This window comes from Caretta caretta, chromosome 3 (genome assembly GCF_965140235.1).
Source record: "Caretta caretta isolate rCarCar2 chromosome 3, rCarCar1.hap1, whole genome shotgun sequence".
Classification (NCBI taxonomy): Eukaryota; Metazoa; Chordata; order Testudines; family Cheloniidae; genus Caretta; species Caretta caretta.
The window spans coordinates 210,453,978-210,478,935 of record NC_134208.1 but is presented as its reverse complement, the minus strand read 5'-3'; the positions used below and the strand labels follow the sequence as shown (position 1 = coordinate 210,478,935).

The window sequence follows — 24,958 nt, the reverse complement described above, 5'->3', positions numbered from 1 at the left end:
GCGCGGCGCTGTGGGGCGGGGCTGAGCGGGGGGCGGGACGCTATGGAGCGGGGCTCGGGCGCGCGCGGCGCTGTGGAGCGGGGCTCGGGCGCGCGCGGCGCTGTGGGGCGGGGCTGAGCGGGGGGCGGGACGCTATGGGGCGGGGCTGAGCGGGGCTCGGGCGCGCGCGGCGCTGTGGGGCGGGGCTGAGCGGGGGGCGGGACGCTATGGGGCGGGGCTGAGCGGGGCTCGGGTTCGCGCGCGGCGCTGTGGGGCGGGGCTGAGCGGGGGGCGGGACGCTATGGGGCGGGGCGCGCCTGTGTGGGCCCGGGGTGGGCTGAGGCGCTGGCCAGCATGAATGAGGCTGAGGGCCTGCGGCAGCGCCGCGCTGTGCGGCCCCAGGTCATCACGGAGGACACCCCGGCTCAGGCGGCCAAGGATGGCAGGTGTGGGCCGCTCCCAGCACCCCTGGGTGGGGGTGGATAGAGAGGAGAGGGAGGAAAAGCTGACCTCGCTGGGGAGGAAGGGCTGACCTTGCTGCTGGGTGGGGGGAGAAATGGGGGAGGAAGAGCTGACCCCGCCTGAGGGGCGGGAGGTGAGTAGGAGGGAGGAAGAGCTGGGGGGAGTAGGAGGGGGAGGGAGGAAGAGCTGACCTTGCTGAGGGAAGGGGGGGAATAGGAGGGGGAGGGAGGAAGAGCTGACCTTGCTGAGGGAAGGGGGGGGAGTAGGAGGGGGAGGGAGGAAGAGCTGACCTTGCTGAGGGAAGGGGGGGAATAGGAGGGGGAGGGAGGAAGAGCTGACCTTGCTGAGGGAAGGGGGGGGAATAGGAGGGGGAGGGAGGAAGAGCTGACCTTGCTGAGGGAAGGGGGGGAATAGGAGGGGGAGGGAGGAAGAGCTGACCTTGCTGAGGGAAGGGGGGGAATAGGAGGGGGAGGGAGGAAGAGCTGACCTTGCTGAGGGAAGGGGGGGGAATAGGAGGGGGAGGGAGGAAGAGCTGACCTTGCTGAGGGAAGGGGGGGAATAGGAGGGGGAGGGAGGAAGAGCTGACCTTGCTGAGGGAAGGGGGGGGAATAGGAGGGGGAGGGAGGAAGAGCTGACCTTGCTGAGGGAAGGGGGGGAATAGGAGGGGGAGGGAGGAAGAGCTGACCTTGCTGAGGGAAGGGGGGGGAATAGGAGGGGGAGGGAGGAAGAGCTGACCTTGCTGAGGGAAGGGGGGGGAATAGGAGGGGGAGGGAGGAAGAGCTGATCTTGCTGAGGGAAGGGGGGGAATAGGAGGGGGAGGGAGGAAGAGCTGACCTTGCTGAGGGAAGGGGGGGGAATAGGAGGGGGAGGGAGGAAGAGCTGATCTTGCTGAGGGAAGGGGGGGAATAGGAGGGGGAGGGAGGAAGAGCTGATCTTGCTGAGGGAAGGGGGGGGAATAGGAGGGGGAGGGAGGAAGAGCTGACCTTGCTGAGGAAAGGGGGGGGGGGGAGTGGGGCATGGTTTAGTTTTAGTGCACTGGAAATGGGGGTTGGGGCACTCCCTCTGGGAGGGGGGGCAGTAGGGGGAGGAGGAGGTGCTAGTGGCCAGAGCCTGGCTTTGTACCTTGTGGTGGCTTGGGGTACACTGGGGTGCTAATGCTTGGGTGTCTGGGGTCTTTACATGAAAAGGGGTGTCTAGACATGGAAGAGAGATCTCTTGGGGGTGTAGGTGGCAATGGCCTGGCGGAGTATTTCAGATCTCTTGTTTCATAGGCCTCTCATGGCACTTCATTCCCCTCATCCCTAGATCTCTTCTGGAGTAAATAGTATTTATGTTGTAACCATTCCCCATTTTGCAACGTCTCTTGTTGCTGTTTTTCTTGGTCAACATCGTACTTCCTTTAGGGACCGGGGAATGTCAGACTTTCACTCTATATTTGGTGCGGATAATCAGAGTCTAAAGGTGGTGGGCGTTTCCCACATTGTATACTTCTAACAGATTTCTCTGGCAGAAGAGGTTTTTAATTGAGCGATACTATTTTGTGCTTTTGAGACTTTTATGTCAAAACCTATTTTTAAAACAACACAAATACACATTAACCAGGCCAGAGTTACTCCTGCATTTCTTTCAGAGTAGCAGCCGTGTTAGTCTGTATCCGCAAAAAGAAAAGGAGTCCTTGTGGCACCTTAGAGACTAACCAATTTATTTGCGCATAAGCTTTCGTGAGCTACAGCTCACTTCATCGGATGCGTTCAGTGGGCCAAGTTCTGCTTTTGGTTGTACTTGTGTTGTCCTATTGACTGTTTTGCAGCAGTGTAAATTTACAGTTCATACTTAAGTTTAGGCCATATAATGCAATAGCTTTAAAATGTTTTTTCAACACAACTAGATTAAAAGATTCCATTTTAAACTGTCATTTTTTTATTCAGTAAGCTTCATGTAAATCTGCATAACCAGGGAATAAACTACACATTTCTAAAGGTAATAGTTATAACTGATTGATGTGATTGTGGCCATTTTTATTTTCTACCTTTTTAATTGTTTTTTGTCTTGGATTTGGCAGTTGGTGATTTGCACAGCCTTGGATTATATTGGTTTTCTGTTTCTTTTGATCCTGATGTCTTGCAAATTATTTTTCCTCTTTCCTTTGTCATCCAGGTTCATCAGAAGAAAGTAGCTGCCATTGGTGGCTTTGTTTGTGTATTGCCCTATAGTATACCTGGTTGCCATGCCTCTCTAATTAGGAGCTCTCATCCTTCAGACTGAGGGTGTACACCTATAAGGTACATATGGCACATCTTAACTCCCTTGACATATCTTCTGTCAGAGAGGTTCAACAAGATTTGCTGCCTCAGCAATCTGCCTCTTGCTGCTTCAACACTTCCTGGCCTAAGAGGATGTGGCAACAAGGACTGGTTGTTTCAACAGTTTTTCCAGGTATTAGGAGGTGCCAGCCAGGCTCAGTTACTTTGACAACTTCTTTTTCCTGCCTTGATGTGTCCTGCACTAGTCCAGTGGCTGGGACCGCTTGTTGCACCAGTCTCCCTCCTTCTGTCTTGACACTGTTCTGAAATGGAAGAAATATTAGGGATGGTTGCTTTGGTAACCTGTCTCGATACTTCCTGCTCCAAGATGATAAGCCAGCTTCAGCAGCCCCCTCTTCCTGGCTTGGTACAAAGAAACCATCTGCCAGGGCTTTCCTTCCTTATTTTAAAAGAAAATGTACTGTTTTCAGTAATGTGATAGGATACATTTACGGAGTGTTCTTGAGCTCAAGTGATCTTAATATAAAGAAAAAGAGACACAATGATTTATTTCAACCAACAGTGTCTAACAAAAAAGCAACTGTAGAGAGTTACATGTATTTTTTCCCAATATCTAAGTTGTTGATCTAGCTTGAATAGCCTGGGATGTTTGTGGATATGTACTCTGCCCACCAATTACAAGAGGGGTGTGATTCATTTCTGGTGTGTTTTGTATTTTCCTGTTATCTTAGATGGCAAGTGTAAATTAGTTCACCTCCCAAAACAAGTAGGTTTTTTTAAATTAGTAGACAACTGAGAGTTTTGTTGGAAAAAGGAATGAAGCTGCACTGCCTTTAGCAAAATCATTTCCATGCCCATTCAGCACCTATCCAGCTAGGCTGCATTGGAGGTCAGGACACAGCTGACTCTTGAACCCATTAGTTTCTGCCTGATCTTTTTTTTCCTGCTTCCAGAAGTATCTCTCTGCCTCTTCAGTCAGAAAGAGGGGCCATTACTGTGCTGCTTGCTGGAGACCTTGTCTGTCCTTTAGGATTCTAGAGCTGGATTCCAGATATGTTGGGTTCTTGAGGTCTAATCTTATCTAAGGATTCACATCTTGCTTATCAAAATTAGTAAATTTTAACTCCAGTCATTCACCTTATTGCCCACAGTTTGGAATATAGAGAGTTGTCTGTATTTTGTCTTTTTTTTTATTAAAGGGATTTTTAGCAGCTCCTGAATCATAGGAATGTGAGGTTTCAAATCTTTTTCGTACCCTTTCTTTCTTTTGTCAGTTGTTTAGTTGGGGTCAGAAATGTAACCTTTACCTTGGAAAGCAAGATTTTACTGAAGTTTAAGCGGGCTTCAGCAGCTAAGTTTCAGTTTTCTCTCTGATGCACACTTGTTTTTTAAGTAGTTTTCAGCTGTTATAAAGAGGTTTTGGTTGAAGCTCTTACTCAGAGTGATTTCTGACAGTTCTGACGATATTGAGCCTATATCTTTTGAGAGGTTTCGGTTATTGGTTAACTAATGTATAGAGATGTAGAGTTGAGGCCAACTTTAATCAGGACCTCTACCTGCCTCTCATTCTCTGCTTCCACCTTTCAATTCCAAGGCTGCTGGTGCAGAGGCCAGGAGTGCCCGGGAAGCTGGTGTTGAAGCTTTTGAGGTGCAAGTTCTAAACACGGTGATTGTTGTAGGGACAGCAGATGCTTGGCCTAGAGGAGATGAAGGAATTGGTTTAAGGCAGCTCCCAGAATGGCTCAGTTTAGGTGGTGATGATTGGAAATGGGGCTTGCTGCTGTAATGCAGCTGAGGAAGATGGAGGAGCCTGATATGGGGAATGCTACTGTAACTCCCTGAGTTACCCAGAAGCGTGAGAGGGCTAGTGCAGGTGCACAGGAGGGAGAAGTGGAGCAATTGCTACCAATAACACACAGCTCCAGATGAACGGTTTTAAAATGCAAAAGATAACTGGCGGGAGGGGAACACCCATAGGTGGTCCCCTTGGAAAGCATCTGAACTGTGGAAGAGCACTAAAGGGTTGATCTTCATGGCAACAAACAAAGCAGTGACAATGGCATTTTTGGCCTGATCCCTGTCTGCTGCCTTGGGGCAGCCTTGTGCCAAATATCCTGGCCTCAGTCTGGCTCAGCGCTACCACAAGTAGTCTGTTGCCTAGCTGTCGCCTCAGAACAGCTTAGTATGTGCAACGCCTCCTGGAAAGGCCTGCTGTGTGCTGTGCCCATTCTGACTGAGCAGCTACCAAGCAGTGCCTGCCTAGAGTGGCCAGGCTCTACAACAATAGATCCTGTCAGTTGCAGTCAGAACTGGGTTGCCAACAATCATGCCTCTGCAAAAGGAACATGACTAGCTACATGCTCAAATTTGTGGATACTTACACACAAATAGGAACAAATCCAATTCTACTTAGATTTTTCAGATAGGGAACAGCACTAACAATCCCAAAGATTAACTCTAGGGCTGGTGTCAGCACCTTGTGTACGTGCTAACTGCCTAGTGGTCACAGCGATATTTGTACACAGGGCGGCGACACACATTTCTCCCCTATTTGGATGATTGGCTGATCAAGGACAATACCTTGGAAAGGTTCCAAGGATTAATGTATGCCATCACAAGGTACTATTGCTGTTGGTTTAATTGATACTGCAAGGAGATCGGGTATATGCCAATGGCTGTTTTAGAGAGCAGCTGAAAGTCTCGGTGGCTGCCTTTTCAATTCAAGCCACAACCGCTCCAAAAATCCATGCATTTTTCTTCTCTGGAAGCTTACTCTGTGTCTTTGGGCTTGTTACAGTAAAAAAAAATTTATGCAAGAACCATTCCCAAAAGATGACCGTGTTTGCATCGAGGAAGGTTGTGCAGCCCTGGTGTGCCTGCACAGAAAAACAGTATATATTTTCCTTTCTACCTGGGTGTTGCGAATTATACCTGATAGGTCACGCGCAGTTCGAGTCTAGGTTGAGGCACACGAACAAAGTCTACAACTGCAGAGTTTCCAAAGATATTAAGTTTATTACGCTCGAGCGTGGTGCCCCCTGCTAGTCAGAAGGGGACCCCGAATGCAGGTTATACAAAGATTATCTACCTTTTAGCAAAGCATGTTGCCCTCGTGCATCGGAAACCTTAGCCAATAGACAGACCCTTTCCTTATCTACCCCCTGTCCCTGCTAGGTACATTCCCTGTGCTAAATTATTACTTCAGCTACACAACTTGGTCCTAAAGCAATGCATCAGTAACCTTTCTTACCAGGATGGGAGGCCCACATCACAAGGCCAGGAGGCAGGGAGTTAGGAACAGACAAAGAACAGAAACCGGGAGTCGAGAAAGGCTGGAAACAAGGGGAGGGTTTTCACAGGAATGCAGTATCTAAGGAACACTCCTCCTGGTGCATGATGTGCTTGCTTTTAGACAATGGTGGGCCCCAAACCAAAGTGGAGTCACATATACTAACATTTCCTTAACATGGGCCATGTAAATGTGTAAAATCTAATCCATTTCAGGACTTGAGGGACCTGTCAGGGTCATGTCAGAGGAACTGTATTCAGTCTTGAATTTTCTCTGTAGACACTTGGGGATAATTCTTGGCTTTTACACCTTTGAACTCCAAGGAAGAGTTCTGGCCAACTTCAGAGAGCAACAGACTGTCACGATCATGATATTTTTCAAGAGTGAGGAACATGGTTCTCATGGTAAATATGGAGAACACAGGCTACTGTCAGCAGATGGGCTGCCTTACTATATCTTCCGGAAGTCTGTTGTACTCCCAGGGCAAAATTCTGCCATCGGGTTTGGGAAGGTATTGTTTGTATATCTGTTTTGTTTTCTGAGCGGCATGATTAGCTTGCTGTTCACACATTCTCAGTTTTAGACTTGTTACTTTAGAGTTCAGTGTCTTGTTTCATGTTTTGAAGGATATTGTGTCCTGAATGGGTGAACTGAAGGGTTTATTCATATTCACTCTTTTGATGTTCTGTACCTTGGGGAAACATCCTACACTCCCATGTTCATCTTTATAAAATGATTGTGTGGTATCCAATGCAAAGTTTGTCATATTGGGTGTCTTCGGAAGGCTCGTGATGCACTGAGCTTGGTTGTTATAGTAATGTTATCGTTACAGTAATGTTATAGGTTATAATTTCATTTATGTAGTTATGAGGTTGAAAATGTATCCTCATAGCTTAAAATAAACACCTCATCAGGGCAGATATGGGACTAGCCTAGCCCAGCCTCACAGAAACAAAAGACGCTGGCCTATGCAGCAACAAAAGAATCTGTTAGACTCTCGAGTGAATCACCCCCCCTTCCTTTGGTCAGTTTGGAACTACAATGAGGCAATGTTCACCTGACTCTGAAAGGGGGGGTGGGCAAAGTCAAGAGGGAAGAAAGGACATGATAAAAGGGAGAGACATTTGCCATGCTCTCTCTCCCACCTACATCTACAGACACCTCACCAAGTGACTGAAGCACTGATCTAAGGGGAGAGCCTGGCTGAAGAGCAACCAGCCAGCCTGTGGTGAGAAGCATCTAAGTTTGTAAGGGCATTGAAAGTGTTCAGATCAGCTTAGACTGCATTTTGCTTTTATTTTATCTGACCAAATCTAACTTGTTATGCTTTGACTTATAATCACTTAAAATCTATCTTTCATAGTTAATAAATCTGTTTGTTTATTCTCCATGAAGTAGTGCGTTTGGTTTGAAGTGTGGCAGAGACTCCCCTTGGGATAACCAGCCTGGTACATATCAATTTCTTTGTTAAATTGATGAACTAATATAAGCTTGCAGCGTCCAGCGGGCGTAACTGGACACTGCAAGACGGAAGTTCTTAGGGTTGTGTCTGGGACCAGAGATATTGGCTAGTGTCATTCGGTTCAAGTAGCTGGGAGCAGCGTACATGCCAGAGGCTGTGCGTGAACAGCCCAGGAGTGGGGGTTCTCACAGCAGAGCGGGGTAAAGCTGGCTCCCAGAGTCAAAGATTGGAGTGATCTAGCAGATAACCAGTCCAGGTAACACTAGATGGGAACATCACAACCTTATATTATGAGTTTCAAGATAAGTCTCACTAAATTAAGGAAGTGTTTCTTTAAAGTACTTCAATAGCTCTTTTGTTCCAGTTAGTTGAGGTAACTTATTCTTGGCAGCAATATTAGCTACTGGAATTGAAGTTTCCAGACTGGACTCAAAGTTAATTTAGAAGGTAGGTAGTAGTCTATCCATATGTATTTCTGATGTATCATAACTAGAGTATCCATGCATTGTATACATATAATACTGTAGTCAAACAGATGACAGACCTGATTTTATGCGGACTACATGATTTAGCAGGTGGTTGAGCATGAAGAGGTGTGTGTGTGTGTGTAGTGGGGATGAAAGCAGAGAAGTGGGCTTTTCAAAAACAATTTTGTGATGAGAATTCTTAAAATCTTAACGTTGTGTTTATGCTCTAATTCTAACTTGTTTGTTTGTGTGTGGCAGTACTTACAGCAGCAAGGTGTTCCGTATGACCTTCATGATTTTGGCTGTGTGCCTAATTATTCCCTTGCTTGGAGCAATAGTTCTTCTGGAATGTCCAATAGACCCTCAACCTCTAAGGTGAGCTGTGTTTTAACTGAATTTTATTGCAAGGTAACTTTTAATACTGGTTCTATGTTGGTGGATAAGATTTAGTCAACTTTCATGAAGTTACTGAGGGCTTATTTACACTTCAAAATTAGGTAGACTACATTTAGGTTGACCTACAGCCACCACAGTAATTCAATCAGCTATTGGTGTCCACACTATCCTCCTTCTGTTGATGGTGTGTGTCCTCACCAGGAGTGCTTGCACCAGCTGAAGTGGGGGCACTGACAGCCATGCGGGGCTCACAGCTGCAGCCGTTCTCCCCCCACCCCGAGCCTGAGGGTGACAGCCCAAGGTGTGAGCCCGGGGTGGGACTCAATTTCACAGAGTTTTTATGGTTTTTGTTTAATATCAAGCAGTAGTGTGCAGAAGTAGGGTTGGGGGTCCCATTGTTATAAGCACTATACAAATACATACAAAGGCCACAGTGTCTGTCCCAAAGTGCTACAGTCCAAGACTGTAGTGCAGCAATCGTATCTGCTGCAGAGAACCCTTATGCCTGCATGAAGTTTTACTGAAGTCAATGGGGAACCACATTGAACACAGACCCCCTATGGATCAGATTGCAGAATATGAGCCTAAGAATATTACTAATTTGTTTACTAGATTTTTAAAAAAGCACCCTCAAAGCCAAACTAATTATCACTGCTCTGCTACTGCTGTACTTAAATGTATCTAGATTATTTGTAACAGAAATTGGAATTCTCTACCTTCCCAGTTGCTACTAGGCACATCAGTCAGGCTTACAGTCTCCAATCCTTCAAAGCTTATTCATGTAAGTAAATGTAACCTACTGGTCAGTGTGTGGCCCCCTCTATTCCCAATCCACAGATGCTGAGAGTCTGTTATGGTCCCAGTCAGAAAGCATAGCTCTTTAGTTCAGAGACTTTTAGCTGTGGAGATCCTGGTTAAGACCCTGATGTTGGCCAAGATTGCAGCTGTTACATAACTATGCATGTACGTTCAGTGGGGAGACTAGTCATATGTGTAAATAAGCACAGAATCAGGGTTGAAGTGAGGTGTTTGTCACAATTAGTAAGGCTCTTTCAGGAGTATAGAATATAATTCTCTAGGATGATTTGTGTCTCCTACTGGCATCAAACCTACAATCAGATGTGTGTGGACTCAAGTGTCCATCTGCATGGATCCAGTTGAAGGATTGGGGCCATAATAACATCAACTAGCTAAGTAGCAACATTGAATTGAATTTTATTTCAACTATTTAAGATTACTGAACCACATCTTTGAAATTGACTTGTATTTAAATGACAGGTTTCAGAGTAGCAGCCGTGTTAGTCTGTATCCGCAAAAAGAAAAGGAGGACTTGTGGCACCTTAGAGACTAACCAATTTATTTGAGCATAAGCTTTCGTGAGCTACAGTGAGCTGTAGCTCACGAAAGCTTATGCTCAAATAAATTGGTTAGTCTCTAAGGTGCCATAAGTCCTCCTTTTCTTTTTGTATTTAAATGAACATCAAGACGCTAGTGTTGTAAAACTCTCTTATTTCCTAAGACCTGATGCAAGCTAGAGCTGATATATTGCATCAGAAAAGTCTGCTGATGTCCAGGAAAATGAAAAATACTGTTTCAAAAACGGTGGTCATGTTTGTAGTGTAGTTGGCAAGCTGGAAAAATTGCTCAACTTTTTGCTCAAGTGTATTTGACTTTGTACCTGTTCTGTGATAAAATCATGAGACCTGCATTTTGATTTTACAGCTTCAAAGAACCCCCCCTCCTGACTGGTGCATTAGAGCCAAATATTAAGTTGCGACAAGCAGAGAGGATATTTGAAAACCAACTTGTTGGACCAGAATCTATTGCCAGTATTGGTGGTAAGCACCGGAAAACTTTAGGGATTTAGGGTGGCTTTTCACTGTTGTTTCTTTGCTAAGAGTTTGATTCGGCCACATATCTCTTGGATACCAAATTGTGCAGGCTTCCATGTGTCTGCAATTTAGCATTGTTTTGGGTCAGCAACCACCAGCTCAGAACTACATATCTCCATGTAACCTCCTTTCCCAAGAGTAAGTAATTTAGATATCACAAGAAATCCTTACCCTTCTGGAACATGGCCTTTAATGACATCAAGGTCCTAACTGTAGAAACTATTGTTCCGATATTCACTTGGGTAACTTTTTAACTAGGTCGCAGTGGTTATAGAGATTTTTTTAACTATCCACCTGTATGATTATGTAATTGAGTTTCTCAGAGTATTAAACTTTATTTCAGTAAGATAAAATGTACTGTAAATAAATTGTATTTAATGGTAAATCAGATCCCTAAACATTAAATTTTATTACTGCTGTATACATGCGTTGGAGGTGCTTTTAAATAAATTTGTCCCATTACATGGAAAGCCCCTACTAGCTCCACACTGTGTCCTACTGAGCAGCTTCTTATCAGAAGGGCCAGACTCAAATGGAGTTACGGGCTCTGTGCCCATTTCTTAGGAAAGTGCCTTTGTGACAGGTGGATTTTGCAGTGTGCCCTGAAAGTGGTGAGATTCAGGCCTAGCCATAGAATCAGGTTTTTGGGTGTTTCAATGCTAACAGTAAACAAAGAGCTGGAGCTTCAGTTTTCTCTCTGAGACAGTCTCTCTGCAGTTTCCTTTAAAGGTGGGAATTGATTAGTACAGTATGTTTACCTCATTTCTTGCTGCCATGTTTCCTAGTTAACTAGAAAGATCTATTAAAGCCCTAGTTATCTTTAACCTTATGGGGAAAGTGCTCAGTAAATCATTACCAAAGTCTTTCATTCTCTAATTTCTGCTATTACTGCCTGGCTCCACAAACATGTGTTGAAGTGTTTAGTCAAAATATGGATGCTGTCTGCTGCTTCCCAATTAGTCAGCCTTTCAGATTCTATTCTCTAGGTGGTGGTTGCAGGCAAATTACTGGCCTTCAGATGGCCGTAACCTCTGACCTGGCTGGAAGTTTAGAACTTTTCGAGGAAGTAGACGCTGTTCCTTTCTTGAAGATCAAAATAGTTTTTCCTCTGACAGTTTTGGAGTAAACCATTGCACTTCCAAGCAGCTAAATTGGAGGTTTAAAGGCCCAACAGTTTAGCAATTCTTCTAACCCATCATTTATGTACCTTTTTTTTTTTTGTAAAAGAACCATGGCAAAGTTCAGAGAGGGGCTTGAGCTCATCATGGCATATTAAGAACGAATTTGTCCCATTGCTGTCATGTGACTTAGCATCAAAATGTTGACTGAGCAACATTTTTGGTTTTGGATGACGAAGTGCTGGATTCATTCCTTGAGCTGAAGTAATCTTTTCACAGATCAGGTACAGCCTAAGCAGTATCAGTATAAACATCCCGGCTTGTGTATTTCAGGCCTGAAGGAACCATTTCTAGCTTGAGAGGATAATTCAGTTGGTGGCATCCCTGTTGAAACTAGTAACAAAGGTGACTTATACGGTGGTGTCTGATTCTTTTTTTGGTGATGTGGAAATCTGTTCACTGACATGAGGCCACAGAACCATCACTAATGTCCATGGTCAGATTCAAACCAGCGACCTACTCTGAGACTCAACTCCTCCTTTTTATCTGAATGAATCCAATTTAGCTAGTTGAGTGATTTAGTTGCCTGGACACACTCTCCGCTCACTTCAGTTGAAGTACAAGAATAAATAGGGAAGAATTTATCTTTAACTAAATGTGTTTGAAGTGAATATGTTTTGTGTGGGAGGAATGTGGGCTCAATGCTGACATTTGTGCTACATTATTATAAAGAGATTTTGTATATTACAGCAGTTTTGTAGCCAAGCTAATCATACCATTTGTTTATACAGATGTGCTGTTTACTGGCACAGCTGATGGAAAGATTCTAAAAATTGAAGATGGGGAAATAAAAACGTTAGCCAGACTTGGCCAGGGTCCATGCAGTAAGTAAATAATGACCATTACACACTTTTATCATTCAGTTGAAAGACTATGGGATAATTTTGTAATGATTAATAAGTTAGTGTTCAATCTTGCTCTCTTTTGCAGGTGCACATCTTCACATATTTCACAGCATAATGCATGTGTGCAGTAGCTGGATTTTAGACGACAGTAACATGTCCATGCTTAGTTGACATGTATTCTCAATATTTCCTTGATTACGTATGCTACATTGTACCTATGCAAAGCTGATGAGTTCTCATTGAATGTCATGTACTCCAACATGTTAAACTAATGTTCATGAGAATATTAACAATGTGTGCATGACAATATGCCTCTCTCATGATCTTTCACGAAGTCGGTGGAAGCTGCATATATTTATGACCTTTGTTAGTGAGTCAGTTCGGAAGCCTGACTTTAGGTTTCTAGGTCTGAAAGTCTTGGCTAACATCCCTTGCACCTGTGGATACTTGCTTACAGCAGTAATGCAGCTGCAGCATAGTGGAAGCACTAGTAAAGTATTGCTGTAGCCCGGCATCAGTAGTATATTTAGCTTCTGGTGTTTGCCTGTAGAGACAGCCAAAGAGAGCACAGCTTTCCTAGGCAAGCTTGGGGCTGTGCTTTCCTGTTTTCACATGCATTGATGGGTTTGGCTGTCAGATTTCATGTCCACATGGTGCTGCTTGCATAGTTACAGTAAGACTTATTTAAGAGCATTCAAATGCTTCTATAATACCTGGTGAGAGAGCCTTGATGATGATGACAAATTAGATTTGCCCTTCTTTAATACAAGACAAGATTGTATGTGGCTCTTACGTAGGGGTGTGGGCTGGGGGAGTACCAGGGGCGTGTATTATCCCTCTTCCCTGCTCATCTGCTCAACTTCATGCAGCCTGTATATAGCCCAGGCAGTACTGCATTCTTTGTGGTTTGGGGAAACGGAAGGATTGCACTGTTCCATCTCTATGGGGTGTATTTCAGCAAAAGAGGCAGCGAGGAGGTTGGGCCATGCTCTTAAACCCTCTGCCCCATTTGGGAGAGTGGGCCATGCCCCTTGAAGGTATTAGTGACCATGATCACCTGTATACCTGTGATTTTCTGGGGGAGATGGCTCACTGTGCTCTCTTGGGGCATTGGAGCTCCTCCCCTTACTCTGGAATATACCAAAATGGCATGATCTAGCTCTCAACTTGTAGAAACTTGAGAAGAGAGAAAATATCTTGGACCTATAGGCAAAAGGTTAAGTTCTTCTGTCATTCAAGGCAGACAAGTGGGAGTTCCATACAGCTTAATTTGTGGCTATTTCAGAAGCTATGTGAAAGACACAGGTCCTGCTCAGCGTTTTTTACCATTAAAGATTACATGGGTTAATTCTTTTATAAAGACTGTGTAAAAACAAATAACAACTTGCCCTGGCTCCCTTGGCAAAAATTTCTTCTCTACTCTGTTATGAAGGCTATGCTTTGCTGGTTATCCACCTGCTTGCTGTCATCCTCCCCAAATGTGTTTGCATCTCAGTAATGCTGCATGCAGTTTGTGAAGAACTTAGATAGTCTGCAGGATTAAAGGAGCTTTATAATGTTAACTATTTCAGAGTTTTATAGATGTGATTTTTTAATTTTATTTTTGTAATCTCTGAAGAGTTTGAGATTTGGAGACATTAAAATATTTAGGTATAGCTAAGGTATCTTGTCTCCATCAGTTAAACAAGCTTTCATCTTTTATTTTCCCTTCTGGGTGGATAAGACACATTGTTTGAAGGAGGAATGTGGAAAGATTTGCATAAATTAAAATTGCTATATATTAAGTTTTTGTAATTGGGTTAGTTGCATGTTCCCTAAAGGTACTGTAGTGCCTACTTTAAAGGGCTTAATTTGTAAGCAGGGCTCTGAGAGTCTGAGTTAAATGCCCAATCTTAAAGCAGCATGCATATGTATTTTCAGACTAGCTTTGATTGAGCTAGCTTGCTAAAAAATAGCAAGGGTACAGGCTGGAATCCCAGGCGGGATTGTATTTGGGCAGCTGGCCTGTTCTGCCGTGGTTACATTGTTACTTTTAGTGAGCTAGCTCCATCAAAGACGGATTTGCTTGATGTCTATATGTGCTATCCTGACTGCAGTGTCGATATACCCCTACAAAAGACAGGTGGGAATTCTCCGCAATACCTGGGCGCAATGTGGTGAAGGATGACAATACAGCCCTTTTGCTGCATACCCTTGCCTTTCTTTGTTTTAGCCTTTCTACATCACTTTGTCATGCATCAGCCCAGATCCTCAGCTGGTGTAAATGGCACCGCTCCATTGCTGTCAATGGAGCTATGTTGATATACATCAATAGAGCTGTCAGCTTATACCACCTAAGGATCTGGCCCAATACCTAATTTCCTTTTTAATAAAACTGAGGGCTAAAAACACACCCCAAAGAATAGTCAGGCAGCTGTTTTCCAGCCTATGCGAGGAAGTTTGGGGGATGTTTTGAAGTGCATTTAAACTCTCCCAAAACTCAGTACCCACTGGTAATCCTAATGGAATCTCTGCGTAGATCCTGGACTGCTACTGTTGCTCTGCTGTCTAGTTGCCGTTATCTGTGGAGTTTTAGCAAACAGAGTGTTGTTTGAAGGTGACTGAGTAAATACCGGTTATTACTAACATGGTGCTAGTACCACACTTGTGTGTGTTGTTTGTCGGCTGGTGTAGTAGTCGAGGTAGTAGAATTTACAATGGCAACTGCAGTGATTTCAACTGTATATGCCTATGAAATCACTATGGTCAATGGCTAAGCCATGTATATACATTAAAGGCAGTAGTGCTAAATATCTGCTTTGAAAACATAGATCTTTACTGCCTGTTCTAAGGGAGAATTTCTGGTAGCTGTCAGAAGTATTGAGGTTAGGGCTGGTTGGGGGGAAAGTCTTTTGTATTTTGTTTCAGAGTAACAGCCCTGTTAGTCTGTATTCGCAAAAAGAAAAGGAGTACTTGTGGCACCTTAGAGACTAACCAATTTATTTGAGCATGAGCTTTCGTGAGCTACAGCTCACTTCATCGGATGCATACTGTGGAAACTGCAGAAGACATTATATACACAGAGACCATGAAACAATACCTCCTCCCACCCCACTCTCCTGCTGGTAATAGCTTATCTAAAGTGATCATCAAGTTGGGCCATTTCCAGCACAAATCCAGGTTTTCTCACCCTCCGCCCCCCCCCCCCCCCACACACACAAACTCACTCTCCTGCTGGTAATAGCCCATCCAAAGTGACCACTCTCTTTAAAATGTGTATGATGATCAAGGTGGGCCATTTCCAGCACAAATCCAGGTTTTCTCACCTCCCCACCCCCCTCCAAAAACCACACACACAAACTCGCTCTCCTGCTGGTAATAGCCCATCCAAAGTGACCACTCTCCTCACAATGTGTATGAAAATCAAGGTGGGCCATTTCCAGCACAAATCTAGGTTTTCTCACCCCCACCCCCCCCACACACACACACTCACTCTCCTGCTGGCAATAGCTCATCCAAACTGACCACTCTCCTTACAATGTGCATGATAATCAAGGTGGGCCATTTCCAGCATAAATCCAAGTTTAACCAGAACGTCGGGGGGGGGGGGGGGGTAGAAAAAAACAAGGAGAAATAGGCTACCTTGCATAATGACTTAGCCACTCCCAGTCTCTATTTAAGCCTAAATTAATAGTATCCAATTTGCAAATGAATTCCAATTCAGCAGTTTCTCGCTGGAGTCTGGATTTGAAGTTTTTTTGTTGTAAGATAGCGACCTTCATGTCTGTGATTGCGTGACCAGAGAGGTTGAAGTGTTCTCCGACTGGTTTATGAATGTTATAATTCTTGACATCTGATTTGTGTCCATTTATTCTTTTACGTAGAGACTGTCCAGTTTGACCAATGTACATGGCAGAGGGGCATTGCTGGCACATGATGGCATAGATCACATTGGTGGATGTGCAGGTGAACGAGCCTCTGATAGTGTGGCTGATGTTATTAGGCCCTTTGATGGTATCCCCTGAATAGATATGTGGGCACAGTTGGCAGCAGGCTTTGTTGCAAGGATAGGTTCTTGGGTTAGTGGTTCTGTTGTGTGGTAAGTGGTTGTTGGTGAGTATTTGCTTCAGGTTGGGGGGCTGTCTGTAGGCAAGGACTGGCCTGTCTCCCAAGATTTGTGAGAGTGTTGGGTCATCCTTCAGGATAGGTTGTAGATCCTTAATAATGCTTTGGAGGGGTTTTAGTTGGGGGCTGAAGGTGACGGCTAGTGGCGTTCTGTTATTTTCTTTGTTAGGCCTGTCCTGTAGTAGGTGACTTCTGGGAACTCTTCTGGCTCTATCAATCTGTTTCTTCACTTCCGCAGGTGGGTATTGTAGTTGTAAGAATGCTTGATAGAGATCTTGTAGGTGTTTGTCTCTGTCTGAGGGGTTGTAGTAAATGCGGTTGTATCGCAGAGCTTGGCTGTAGACGATGGATCGTGTGGTGTGGTCAGGGTGAAAGCTGGAGGCATGTAGGTAGGAATAGTATTTTGTTGTTTTCAGCAGAAATTTTTGACTTTTTATCAGAAAACCAGAATACTTTTGGTTTGGGGTTTTCTGACCAAAAAAAAGTCACACTTTTTTGAGGAGGACAGCCACTTTCTGGTCAATATTTGTTTAATCAAAATTTCAAACTTCTGTCAAAAGAAAAAATGTGGAAAATATTCAACCACCCCTAACTAGGGTAGGTATGTTTTTTGCTAGGCCAGTCAGTAGAGGGCAGTGTTAATGCTAACCGAGCAGCTCTGATTCATTGATCATTAAAATTCATTTCCTGTTGGAAAAATGAAAGCATGATATATTTATAAGTGTGGTGGTGGGGGGACTGGCAATATAGTCTTGTTATTTTTGGGCTTTCTTGTCGGTTTCAATACCTTTATATACAAACTGTTGTGCCTATAAAACAGCTGTAAAATTATCTCACAAGGAACCAGGGAAGATGAGCTCACCTGCGGGAGACCCCTTGGCATCAGAGCTGGGCCAAATAATACCCTGTTTGTGGCAGATGCCTATTACGGAATATATGAAATTGATCCTGTCACAGGTATGTTTTTTTTTCCCTCCCTGGCTTTGGGCACTGAGTTATGAGTTAGGTAGCTTGGGTTCTGTTCCTGGCTCTGCTTGACTTTTGTGGCTTTGGCCCAATCACTTTGCATTGCGTGCCTCTGTGTTTCCGTCACCATAAAGAGGGCTACCGACGCTTACCTTTTGGAAAGCACTTAACTTCTACCCAGTGCTTTTTATCCATAGATCTAGGTGCTTGATTTATCTAAACAAAAGCATATTTAGCTGAGGTACTTCTGTACCTCCCCATTACCTGAGCATTTCACAATCCTTAATGCATTTATCCTTGCATCTCCCTTACCCCCAACATGAGATAGGGAAGTGCTATTATTCACATTTTACAGATGGGGGCCTGAAGCAGAGAGGTTAAGTAACTTGCCCAAGGTCACAGTGGGAGTCTGTGGCAAAGCAGGGTCTTGAACCTAGGTCTCCCAAGTCCCAGGCTAGTGCCCTAAGTATTAGACAGTCCTGCTCCCCCATAGAGCCAACTGCAGGATGGTACAGTGGTCTGCTTGCATGGCTCCAATTGCAGGATCAGGGCCTGAGTTTATACTTTAAATGAAAATACATTTTAAAAGCTTTTACAGTGTATGGCTCTCTACAATATGAAGCTTCTCTTGTGTAAAAGTTTTGTAGTGATACTAGTTTTATGCTGTATTTCAGTCAATATTGCACCCCGCAAAAAAAAAAACACAAAACAAAAACCCTCCTCCTTCTCCCCTTGGGGATACAAAACTGTTACTAAGTTTTTGTTCTGGGCTGAAATTCTGCACAGGGTGCCTCAGCCTAAGTACAGTTATTCCACTCTGAATAAACTGTCTGGTCTCTAAATAGCACAAGTACTAAAATAAACTCCCTTATGTACCCTATCCAAAACCTGAAACCTTTTTTTAAAGTAAGAGCTGTGAATGTTATACAGGAAAAGCTTCCAAAACCCAATATGTGATCTGCAGTAACACATCTCCACATTTTTGGTGGAGAGGGGGAGGGAATTTCTGGAAGAAACAGATTTCAGTCTTCCTTCAGTTGAGACTTTTTGTAAGTTGATTGACATATATGAAATACACCTCTACCCTGATATAGCGCAACCCAATAGAACACGAATTCGGATAGAACACGGTAAAGCAGCCCTCCAGCGGGTCAAAGCAAGTTCGATATAAGGCGGTTTCACCTATAACGCGGTAAGGTTTTTTGGCTCCCGAGGACAGCATTACATCAGGGAAGAGGTGGATGTAGATCTCTTGCAAAATAAGAGCATATTTTAGGTGCATCAGCAGTGATATCAAAGTTAAGGTTGTGTTTTCAGCTTTTTAGTCAAGGTAAGATTTATATTCCCTTTGTTACACTCCACCAGAAATGTTGATCACAGCCAAATTTATCCTATTCATTTTGGAAATTTACAAGTAAATGTATTGAGTAGATTAGGTGTTCAATGGATTTGAAAACCTACTCCTTTGTGAAACTTGGTCAGTGGTATCTGATCCCTTTAATGTAAAAATGGCTTCGTTTTAAATATATTTGGAGCGAAACAAAATCTCATGCATAAGCTAATTTTTAAAAAGGCAAACACAATCATTAACACTTTTCATCATTACCATTTCTATGCATGCCGTGGACGTGGATTGATAGTGTCAGATGCTGATACCTTAAAATTTTACACACTCAAAATGGTGTATAACATTGACAGCTGCTCTTCTAAGGATAGAAAAGATATTGGGCCAATTTAACACCTACCGAATGTGTTAGGATTTAGAGTATTGGAATGGCAGCATAAAAGATGGGCAGATCTATTTATTTTTTTGTAATCAGGTGACGTGAAAATGCTGTTATCAACCAGTGAACCAGTTGATGGTCACAAAATGTCCTTTGTGAATGACCTCACATTGACTCGGGATGGGAGGAAAATCTTCTTCACAGATTCCAGCAGTAAATGGCATAGGAGGGATTATTCATTCTTGGTTATGGAAGGCACAGATGATGGAAGGCAAGTATCTATGTACAGCATTCTATTTACCCTACAGCAGATCAAACCAATCAGAATAGCCAGGACAACTCAGTTGTGTTTAAAAACCCTTTGAGTCTTTATAGACCATGTAAATAACACTGCTCTGAAAAAGGCAAGGGGAGAATGTGTGGAAGAAGCTGGCATGTGCAGAAATGAAACAGATGTAAGAGATTTCCTCCTCTTTCAGAAAGCCTATTTGTGTAAATCTTCTCTAGTGGAATGTGCCTTTTAAAATTAAAGGAATTAACATTTTTTATCCAAATTCTCTCATGGAAAATTGTCTAGCAACCTTAAAAAGCTGGTGTATTTCTGCCCCACTCTCCAGGTCATAAATAAATAAACTTATATATGCCCTACGTGCTCTGCTTCTCATATTCTTTGCATATAAAACCTGAAGGAATAAGAGGAAGGGAAATGCCTGGCAAAGCAAAATGCAGTTGAGCAAACTGTCTTATCCCACTTCACTTTAAGTACACATATAATGTTCTGTCTTTAGCCTGCTTGAATATGACACTGTAACAAAAGAAGTGAAAGTCTTAATGGTGGGACTGAGGTTTCCGAATGGAGTCCAGCTCTCTCCTGCTGAAGATTTTGTGTTGGTAGCAGAAACGACCTTAGCTAGAATAAGGAGGTGAGTGAGATTACTTTGGGGATACATTACTTTATCAAATTACTTTATCTTTAAATTGATTTCTGTTCTATTTTATATAGGTTTTTATACCATCCTCATCACTATCTGAGCCCTTTTCAGTAGTGCATTAAGCAATGTGACTACACAGCATAAAAGAAAATCTTGGGCCAAATACTTCCCTGATTTATAACTCATGCAATCCTATTGATTTCAAGTAGGGATCCACAGGGTGTAATCAAGGCAGATTTTAGTCTTGTGCATGGATCTATCTGGGTATTTGATTCCCATCGCTGTGGCATAAGGGTGCCTCTCAGTCATTAAGGGAGTAGACCGAATCCCTACCCTGACCTCAAAGTGCACAAACACTGCATTAGTATCCATATTCACCCCAGTTTAGCTGTATTCGTAACTCAAAGCATTAATAACTCAACGCAGATGTTAGCCGTAGCCCTTCTCCCTGTGTCTGGCTGTCATTAGGGTTTCCATCCAGAGCCTCTTCTGTTCTTGGTCCTTGCTTCTCTTTAGGCAGCCAATCCCACTTAGCTTTTAATCCAGCTGGAGTTAACAAGCTTCGTGTGGTACAATGGCCCTGCCTACATTAGAGACATTTTTGAAAAATTTCCTGCAATTATTAACCCTGGTGCAGCTTTCTCTGGTCCAGGTCCACTGGGGTTCTGGAGGGAAGTCAGTGGAAATGGGTCAACAGCTGCTGACACTGATTATGCACCATATGAATTAATTTGCCTGCTCAGAGCAAATCTAATCAGTGTGGTGCTTAAAACAGTGCCTGTAGCTGGTGGTCCATTTCCATTAAGGCTGTTAATACTGGTGGGATAAACAGTAAGGGTGGGGACCTTTAAAATCTCCCTAGTGTGGATAGGGTAGAGACTGGTAGGATTTCAGTAGCTCTCTGCAGAGTCTGAATATCTGTTAACAGTGTGATTCAGCAGAACATCTCTGCCACTCTGCAAAATGGACACACAACAATATCATTGTGTGTCTTTGCCCTCCAGTCAGCAGGGACTGGTCTCTTGTTTTGGGTGATTTTTTTTTTTCAGCATTAAGAAGAAAAGATTAATATTCTTGCCTTCTGGTCACAATAAAGTGTGAGCTAAAGTCAAAACTATTGTGAGGCTGGTGGAAAAAGGGATTGCAGGTTTCAAAAAGTGTGCTTGGTAGAGGTTTTTCAGGCTTCAGAATATTTAACCTGACTTCCAGTTAGCCACTGAGCATCTCTGCTTTAATTACACAAGCAGCTGAAATTCAAATAGGCATTATTTCTGATCTATCTTTATTTCTTTAGAAATTATAATTTAGTTGACCCCAGTTGGGGAGGCAAGGCTCATATAAGTTAAGGGGGACTGTAAAACATGAGTCAATTAATTCTTCACTCTACTTGGTGCTCTCACCACATCTTTTCCTCTACCATAGTTCATAGGGTAGATGTGACAGACTGTAGCACCATATCTTTATATTGTTTTTTATGGGTAAACTGAGTTGAATTGCTCAATCCCACAATTTATATAAATGATGTGGGGAAAATTCTGTTTCTATACCAGAGATCAGCAATAACTCCATAGAAGGCAATGGAGTTACTCTGGTTTTATGTTAGCCATCAGAATATGTCCCACTAACTCTTACAATGTCAGTGATATTGCAGGTGTGCTATAGTGAGAATCTGAAATCTTGGTATTTCAGCTAAATCATTGCATATTTGGCTTCCCAAACCAGACTCATAATACTCTTATGGCTTTACTTTGATCTCAGTCTACACCATACAGGTTAGCTAACATCTTTCAGAGAGACTAAATCTTCCTCTCTGCGGTTTTCAGTAACAAGGCAAAAAACTCCTGTTCTACCCAGTTTTTTCCTTCACTGGAGACATCTGGCTTACAATCTCTTCCTTTCATCAGCTGGATCCTTGTGCATGGTGGCACAAGCTGTAGTCCTTGCTAGACGCATATCAGACAGAAGAATGTGGTCATACTGTACTTCACTCTGCTAGCAGTAAGAAAAAGCTGTGTTTAGTAGAAAATGCATTGAACTTATGTTTATTGTATGAACTTTGTTTAGGTTAAGAGGATGTCCTGATTATCCTGTTGTGATTTTACAGATACTATGTCTCTGGATTAATGAAAGGTGGAGCAGATATATTTGTAGAAAACATGCCCGGCTTTCCAGATAATATCCGGTTAAGCAGCTCTGGGGGATATTGGGTAGCCATGTCAGCTGTTCGACCCAATCCTGGATTTTCTATGGTGGATTTCATATCTGAAAAACCATGGATTAAAAGAATAATATTTAAGGTAAATGTATTTAAGATAAGGGGAAAACCAGTTTACTACTTTATTGAAAGTGAAGAAAATACTTTGTTTTAGCTCTTTTTCATGAGAAGATATCATGGTACTCTGATTAAAGCTGCAGTTAAGCCACATGATACTAGTTGGAGGCATCATCTGCATATTTTATAGTTAGCAAACTTAAGGCTTGCTATTACCAATAGTGAGTACACTATTATAAAATGGAAAGGCAGTCTTTCCAATCAGCGGTCTCTCTTACCTGTACATGTATTTTCTTTCGTATTATCAAATTCTCAGCCTCACTGGTGCATCAACATAAGGTGTTGGCATTTGATTGCCTTTTATTAAAACCCAATTAAAAGGAAGAACAAAACATTTTGTCAGTGTGACTTTTTGAATTCTTTATCCTCAGACATTTTAACAGATTTAAAAAAAAAAAGTTTTAGCCCAAAATTTCTCTCTCTCAAAAAAAAATCAATCTTGACTAACAATAGGCATTTAAGATGGAAATGCCAGCTCAGTTAAGCTCTCTGTTGCCATGCTGCATTACAACTTTCTTTTTTTACTTTCTGGGTGTGGTAAAAGAATATTAACAGAGGAAGACAGGCTTGGGGACCAAGTCACAAATAAGCAGCACTGTTGAGAGCTATACAAAATCTGTTTGATTTTTGGCCACTGGCATCAACCACATCGTGAAACTGTGTGAGAACACTCCTGCCTTGTGCATCAGTGTCATGCTGAGTAAATCCCAGAGCTCCACATATGAGTGAATTTTCTATCAATCATGCTTTTAAAGTTGACTTTTCAGTGCTCTTAAAATGTTAAATCTATGCAGTTAACTTTCACCTGAAATCTGAAGACTTATTTTGTTCACTAATTATTGCCAAGGTTTGGCATGATCCTCGATTGCTTTTAAATATATGATTAGTTTATGTAATTCATGGTTAAATAACTGTATGTGACAACTTACTCTTGCTGTTTTTCTTTCTTTAGTTGCTAAGTCAAGAAACTGTGATGAAGTTTGTGCCCAAGTATAGCCTTGTCATAGAACTTGGCGAAACTGGATCCTACAAAAGAAGCTTTCATGATCCCAATGGAATGGTGGTAACTTACATTAGTGAGGCACATGAACACAATGGATATCTTTACCTGGGCTCCTTCCGGTCTCCGTTTATTTGCAGACTTAACCTTGAGCATGTTTAACTGTCCATACAAAATGAAATGCCGTTGTTATCCTGAAATATTGTAGAATTGTAAAAAGAACACTTGTGGCAATGTTTGACCAAGGAAGAGAGATGGAAATGCATCCATTATGTGCAGCAGGGAAATTCTATGGTACTGTGTTGCTAGAGGAAAATGTGTATGGTTTGCTGTATTTGTCCCCTTTCTTGGTTTAACTACTTCATGTCTTTAAAATGGCATGCATAAAATTAATGTCTGTAAGGAGTAAAGAGACAAGTAAATACAACCAAACGCTTTCATTAAGCATAACCTGTTGCACTCATTACAATCTACTGAGCTGCTTCTCTTCGTTTTGAGCTGTCTTAATCTGTCAACTTTAATAGGTGTTGAGTTCAAAAATATTACACTGGAAATAGGTAAATGGTTTTAGTGAAGTACTAACCATATTGAAGAGAGGATGTCTTGCATGTGTTTACGTCCAATTTAGATCCTACTCTGTAGGCATGGTTTAAAAAAAAATGTGCATGTTCACATGTCATACCATACGTCAGTGGTAGGTGCAGTACTCGCCAGAACATGCCTAGAAATCTAGTCAATCAGTTAGATTTCTTCAATTCAATCTATAGAATGAGAATATGAAACTCTACTTGGCTGTTAAGTGACATAAAATATTTTACCTGTGATGATTTGTCCCTGAATGCTCTTTCTTATAGTATTGTAGTTACTTGACAATGACTGGTCACTTGATACACTATTAAACAGAAGATTGGTTCAACTAGGTTTTAAATAGTGTATTTAAATTACTGTTCATTTCTTAGCTCTGCTGCACTTCCCAAACAGAGGATGAAATAGTGTATTTACTTGATTGTTATACTGACAGGTACAAAATTACAGGCATATATTGCAAATTATTTCATTGTGCTTGCCTTTCACTCTGGTTTGACAGGGCTGAGTTAACAAAAAATAAGTATCTTTTAGCTCACGCCAATAAGATGCACATGGGGCAGTTGGATTGCAACATTTTGGTGCGCTTTGGAATTTACACCATGTGGGCCACATGATGGAACAGTGTAGACAAGCCCAGAGTTTTTGTTTAAAGTCAAATTTTCAGTCCATCCTACAGATTCACATGTATGTTCTGATTAGCTTGAACACTAGTATTCCAGATCATGGCTCAGGGTACAGGTTGGTGCAAATTCGTGAGGTCGTTTACTCAAGGGTTTCCTGAGACGTATCTCCCCAGAGAAAGACCTGTTTCTTGAAACTCCAAAATTCTCAACAATTGCTTGTACAGATGGGGGATTGGTGGTGGAAGGGAGGATCCATGTGAAATGTGGATCACAGGGGTATCCCTGCAGGGTGGTTGTGTCTGGCACCAAGATCAAAGCCTAAAATCAAAAAACGAAAGTTTCCGTTTGGCTTTATAGAGCAAAACACTGGATTGTTGTGTGTGCTGAGCTTGACTCCTAGCCACTCAAGCATGCGGTGCAGACCCGAGTGTGTCTACGCCTAGAGCTGGACGTGC

General features: G+C 42.8%; 1 protein-coding gene across 3 annotated transcripts; it reads left to right on the top strand.

The window, feature by feature from the left end:
* Positions 1-274: 274 nt before the first annotated feature.
* On the top strand, positions 275-24,220 carry APMAP (adipocyte plasma membrane associated protein). Of its 3 annotated transcripts, XM_048842275.2 has the most exons (10): positions 288-425; positions 2,599-2,723; positions 8,182-8,298; positions 10,042-10,157; positions 12,121-12,213; positions 17,179-17,295; positions 19,125-19,299; positions 19,817-19,951; positions 22,065-22,257; positions 23,245-24,220. In XM_048842275.2, exons 3-10 carry the CDS (start codon positions 8,207-8,209, stop codon positions 23,452-23,454), a joined length of 1,131 nt encoding a protein of 376 aa, XP_048698232.1. In that variant the 5' UTR covers positions 288-425; positions 2,599-2,723; positions 8,182-8,206; the 3' UTR covers positions 23,455-24,220. The 3 variants fall into 3 exon arrangements, with proteins under 3 accessions (XP_048698231.1, XP_048698232.1, XP_048698233.1); XM_048842274.2 differs by lacking the exon at positions 2,599-2,723 and having other exon boundaries at positions 275-425; XM_048842276.2 differs by lacking the exons at positions 288-425; positions 2,599-2,723 and adding an exon at positions 2,747-2,877.
* Positions 24,221-24,958: the final 738 nt, after the last annotated feature.